Source organism: Pediculus humanus, genomic scaffold (genome assembly GCF_000006295.1).
Source record: "Pediculus humanus corporis 1103172107667 genomic scaffold, whole genome shotgun sequence".
Taxonomy (NCBI): Eukaryota; Metazoa; Arthropoda; class Insecta; order Psocodea; family Pediculidae; genus Pediculus; species Pediculus humanus.
The window spans coordinates 682184-688183 of NW_002987276.1; the positions used below are offsets into that span (position 1 = coordinate 682184).

Below are 6000 nucleotides of genomic sequence, written 5' to 3' on the forward strand. Positions count from 1 at the left end.
TCGAAAGAAAAGAAAAAAAAAAGAAAGACAGAAAATAAAAGAGAAAAACAATAAGAAAAGAAAAAACCGTGGAAAACTTTTTCGACAGAATTCGATTTAAAAAAAAAAAAAAAAAACATAAATAAACAAATAAAAACAAAAACAGAAAAAAAAAAAAAAAAAGAAAAACATTAATTTTTCGAAAACGAGATTCGAGAACGATAAAGAAGAAAAAATTTTTTTTCGATTTAATTTAAACCTTTCAAGAAAATGTTCTCGAAACTTTTCCTTTTTCTTTACTTCCGCACAACAAAATTATTTCCCCGTAGAAAAAAAAAAAAAAAGAAAAGAAAATGAGTGACGTCATAGAAACACGTACGACAATCAAACTGTGTGAGAAGGGGGCGGGAGAGAGGGAGAGAGAAAGAGAAGGAGGGAAGTTTGTCGCCACTTTAAAAATTACAACGCGTTCCCCCGAACGAAATCATTATTAATAATAATAATAATAATGATAAACAAAGATTTCATAACAATTTTTTTTTTTTTTTGGCAAGGGAACAATCGTTCAACCGTTGGCCATGACCATTAACCGTCGTCAAAATGCATTTCACGCACTCGCACGCACGCACACGCACGCACATTTTCATGTTTTTTTTTTTTTTGAATTTTAATTCGAATCGCGCCAAAAATTCATCCGCATAATTTTAACGTTCGTTCCACGACGAAACCATCCATTCTAAAATTAATTTTAGTAATTAAAAAGAACAAATTAGAAATCCGATCTATATCGATTAAATTACGATAATTTTCACTCTTCGTCACCATTTTCTTCCCTCCCCTCTCCTCCCCTTCTTCCTCTCGCATGAAAACATTAAAATAATTTTTTTAATTAATGAATATCATCGTTATCGTTATCATCATCATCATCATCATCATTTCGACCGGAAACGAACGACGCGTGCATCGAGAAACGTCATCACCCATTTCCTCCCTTTTATTTATTTATTTATTAATTATTCTTTCGTTTTCTTTTTCAATTATTTGATTATTCGACTCTAACTATTGACGTCATAACGACTATAACGATGACGTCATAACGGCTGCGTCATAACGGGACACACAAACCAAAAAAAAAAAAAAAAATTTAATTTTAATCCACTTAAAACTACCATTTTTTTTTTTTTTTTTTTGTAACGGAATTTTAACGTCAGACGACGTCTACTCCCTAATTAACTCGAAACGGAGTAACAAATTGCTTCAATTACACCGTACACCCCCCTCTCTCCACCCCACCCCCACATCTCTCTCTCTCTCTCTTTCTCTTAATCTCACGCATTTTTTCCGTTTGCGTGTGTGCGTGTGCGTGCGCGTGTGCGAGCGTAATGTCACCTACAACAACACATGCAATCTCGAATGACCGAACGAACCGTGTCTGTCCTTCCGTTCGCATTCTTTTTCTTCTTGTTCCCTCACCTCACGTTCCCTTCCTTTCCCTATTTTCATTTTTGTTTCTACGAATCTAATTAATTATTTAAATTACTTAAATTATTATTATTATTATTATTATTTCGCGTAAAATCCGGTTTAACATGGTTGACCTATAAAAACAAAAAAAAATTCTTTTGCCAGATTTTACTATGACCGATTGCTTTGCTCGCAACTATATGAGAAAAAAAAAATGTTTAATTTTTTTTTACTTATATTATTATTATTATTATTATTATTATTATTATTATTATTATTATTATTACGAGAGAAACAAAAATAAATTCAATGTGACCCGGGGTGACCCTAGGGGCTCAGGGCAACATGCCAATTTCTTGTAATTTCATTTGTCAAAAAAATTTTCATTTCCGCCTTTTCGAGTCTCCGCAATCAGTAGTAGTCCTTTTCATCTCGAATTCACTTGCACCCTCCCCCGTTCGCGATCGAAACCTTTTCCGCCGAATAAATTTAGTAATGATAATAATAATAATAATAATAATAACGTCGTCTGCTTACGTTTGTTTACCTTTTTCGTTTGCGCAAAAAGAATTTCAAAGTAAACAATACGAAAATTAAAAAAAAAAAAAAAATAAAACAGGAGTAATAATAATAATAATAATTAGTAGTAAAAATAGTAGCAAGAAATGGAAGAGGGAACTCCCGGGGGTGAAGGAGGAGCGCCGGCACCCGTCGAAACAACCGACGACAAAAAAATAGTTCACACGTATCCCCTAGTCAAGGTGAGCGAGCCTAAATAACCTTTCACCTTTCGTACCCGTTCAAAATGGTTCCCCTTTAATTCAGGTCCGTTATTCGCACAGACATGCGACATGCCCGAGGAAATGTGGACGGAAGTCATGGAATTGATCGTCACGGGTTGCGAAAAATTTTCAAGCAATTACGAACTCGCGTCCAAACTCATTAAGCAAGGGCTCGATCAAAGGTTCGGACCTCCCTGGAACATCGTCGTCGGAGAAGCCTACGGATTCGAAATCACTTATCTCGTCGGAAGTCTCATGCTCATGTACACGGGCGGAAACATTGCTTGCATATGTTGGAAAGCTCCCTGATGTTCATGCATTCGAATATCCGTCCGCGATTTCTTGTTTTCACTTATTATTATTATTATTATGTTTTTTTTCCCCAAACTGTATTCAATCGATCAATCAATCAATCAATCAACACCGATAAATATAATTATCGTTTATTTTTTTTTTATTTTTTTCATCGATCGATCCATCGATAGATCGATAACAAAACAAAATTTTTTAAATATTAATAATAATAATAATAATAAACCATTCGAAACCTTTAAGGTTTGAGGTCGTGGGGGCCTTATAAACCGACTCCCGACTTTGGTGCGTGCGTGCGTGGGCGTTTCGCCAGTCGTTCTTTTGTTTCTTTTTCTCATCTCTCTCTCTCTCTCTCTTTCTCTCCCCTTTTGTCTTCCCACATACGAGTTAATTTTAATGCTTTCTCTTGTTCCTTTTCCCCATTCTTTTCTATCGCTTCCCCCCTCCTATTACCTTCCCTCATCTGACACAACTTTTCCTATCGTTTCCCCCCTCTTCCTCCTCTTCCTCTTCCCTTTAATTCCATGTATTTAATTCTCTTTTTATTAATTTATACGTTTCGAATGACTTTATTAATAACAAATTCCCCCTTTCCATGCACACGTACACGCACACGCATCATCCCTTTCCCCCGTTCATTTGCCCCCCCCTTTTTTTTTTACAAATTGTAAAATTATATTTGTTGCACGTGCCAATGCAACAACAACAACAACAAACAACAAACAACAGATCATTTTATTATATTTCTCTCTCTCTTTCTCTCTCCTTTGTTTTTCGAAATCACAACCTGATATTATTTAACATGTAATAAAAAATAATCGCAAAGGGGGATGAAACAAAACAAAATGACAGAAGAATAAAAGTGGCGGCGGCGACGACGACGACGACGCTCACGTTTACATATACAAAATGAGAGAACGAAAAGGTAAGTAACAATTATTTAAGGGTGGTTGAAATAAAAAAAAAAAAAAAACAATAATTGAAACCGACGAAAAAAAAAAGAATTACGATAGGGGAGTCAAAAGGGGTGAAAGAAATCATCCCTTGGGGATAAATTTAAAATAAAAATACGATATCAATATCCATTTTAAATTTTTTTTTTAATTTACACGGGGAGAGAGGGGGAAGGGGAAGGATTGTTCCATCGGTTCGAGGTAAAATTCATCATCGTGACGACGACGACGACACATTTCCGGGGGGGAGTGGGGAGTGGGAGGAAGGTTATGTGCGGTACACACCCAGAAAGGGAACGAATTAAAAAAAAAAGAGAGAAAGAGAGAGAGAGATGGAAACACATTAACAAAAACATATTTTTTTCCAACCCTAACATTTCAAAAAATTAACATTTAACATTATTGCGCGGAAGAAAACAAAAAAAAAACAAACAACAAACAAACAAACAAACCCCTTTGAAAACAATCAAATCAAATTACCGTATTTTTATATATTAGCGGTTAAAAGATTTCCTCTGGAAAGATCTGGAACGATTGAAGATAAAAGAGAGATTGGGTAAGATAAAAACCCCGGGGGGTGAGGAGAGGAGGGAGCGCAAGAAAGGAGAGAGAAAGGGAGAAAAAAAACTTCTTCTTCGACTTGGGAATAATTACAACCTTTTACTTTTCTCCTTTCCTTTTCCCCACCCTTTCATCCTTTCACCCACCTTCCCATCCTTTTAAACTTTTCCCTTCCTTCTTCTACGTTATTGTTTATTCGGGCATTTACCATTAATTATTATAATACAATAATAAAACAAATTAGTAGGAGGGAGGGGGGAGGAGGAAGAAAAAAGGAAAAACATTTTCAAATCCCCACCCTTCCCCTCCCCTCTCTCTCCCTTCTCCTCACTCACTCACTCACTACGTTTTTCATTTCAACACGACGCGGCGTCATACATTTTTCCCGCTTTTTTTTTTTTAAAAACAAACCACAGCCTTCTTGGATTTTTTTTCCCTCACTTGAAAACAAAACGTAAACATAAACAACAACAAAACAAAAAACAAAAAAAAACAATAACAAATATGGAAAACGCGCGGGCAATGCCTTGAAACGTCGCATTTTAAAATTTTCAAGTTTTGTAAATATATATATATAGAAAAAAAACCAATTGGGAGAATCCATTTTTTTTTTTTTTTTTTTTTTTTTTTGGTTTGTCGGAAGAGGAAAATGAGGTCGGCCTATCAAACCCTTTTCGTCACCGTCGCGGGCCTTTTGTGTCACCTTCAAAGAATATACCCTATAGGTGCCGCCGGAGATGCTTGGCTCAATTGTTATCAACCCAATTCCGTGTCTTTTTGTTTCGTACTCGGAGTTTCCGTTTTGTTATCGTCCACGGAATTATGGCCCACGTCGCTTAGAAAACCGCCTCAAGTCATTTTGTTCATTTACCTCGTGAGTATATACAAATTATATCCTTTTCTTTTCCTTCTCCCCTGCCCCCCACGTTTTTTTCATTTTCTCTCTCTCTCTCTCTCTCTCACTCTTCAGCTATTGGTAACTGCGTTCACCGTGAGCATAACTCTAAGAACTGTTTGGTTGCCTCTCACCGTTTCCGTCGCCAAGGGGAATATTTGGCTGGCGAAAAAAGTAAGTTCTCTTTCTCTCTCTCACTCTTTCTCTCTTTTCCTGGCATTCTCTCGCTCACTCACTCACACACACATCAACTCATTTCAGATAAGGCAAATCAAAGCGTTTAAAAAAATCGGTTTGATGGATTTGTCAAATTTTCTGGAATCTCCGAAACTTCACACGGCGGAATTGGGAATCATGGCGATTATTTTTCTACATCACGCGTTCAGAATATCCGGACTGTATCGGGAATTGGCTAAAATGGCTTTTTTAATGACCATCGATTTTCCATTGAGAAAAACTCACGCGGTGAAAAAACAAGAGCAGTACTTTTACTGAGGTGGGGGGTGGGGGAGTGCGGACGGTGGCGACGGCGACGGCGACGACTACAACAAGAAACGATTTTTCTAAAACCGAACGAAATTTTGTAAAAGAAAAGAAAATTTTTTTGAAAAAAAAAAGGCGCGAAAATGATATACATCTGAATTTTTTTTTTTTTTTTTTTAATTTTCTTCTTCCACGTCATCCATCAATAGATTTTTTTTTTTTTTTTTTCTAGAAATTTTCTTTTCTTTTTTTTCGTTTTTTGTGTGTTGTTACAAACGACGTTTTTTGGCATTTATTTACGGTACTCGTCCTATCAATTTTAAATTCGATTGAACACAATCAAACAAAAACAAACAAACAAACAAACAAACAAACAGACAAACAAAAAAACCAAAAAATTTCATGTAAATATTTTTTTTAGAAAAAAAATTAAAATTAAAAAAAATGATAAATCTTTTTTTTTTCTTTTTTTTTTTATGGGGGAATCTCAGGTGCGAAACCAGGATTTGAAATGAATACCTTTAACGCCGTAAACCCCAAAAATCCATACAGTAAATAATACTTGCGGTCA

At 35.7% G+C, this 6000-nt stretch overlaps 2 protein-coding genes across 2 annotated transcripts; both read left to right on the forward strand.

Annotated features, from left to right (window-relative positions):
• Positions 1-2108: 2108 nt before the first annotated feature.
• Positions 2109-2534, forward strand: Phum_PHUM285760 (dynein light chain 4, axonemal, putative; the record flags this gene model as incomplete). The annotated part of the gene is made up of 2 exons (XM_002426873.1): positions 2109-2204; positions 2286-2534. The coding sequence occupies 2 exons, from the start codon at positions 2109-2111 to the stop codon at positions 2532-2534; spliced, it is 345 nt and encodes a 114-aa protein (XP_002426918.1).
• A 2166-nt stretch (positions 2535-4700) lies between these two features.
• Phum_PHUM285770 (uncharacterized protein) lies at positions 4701-5441 on the forward strand (the record flags this gene model as incomplete). Its single annotated transcript, XM_002426874.1, has 3 exons — positions 4701-4925; positions 5022-5120; positions 5208-5441. 3 exons carry the CDS (start codon positions 4701-4703, stop codon positions 5439-5441), a joined length of 558 nt encoding a protein of 185 aa, XP_002426919.1.
• Between the last annotated feature and the right edge of the window lie 559 nt (positions 5442-6000).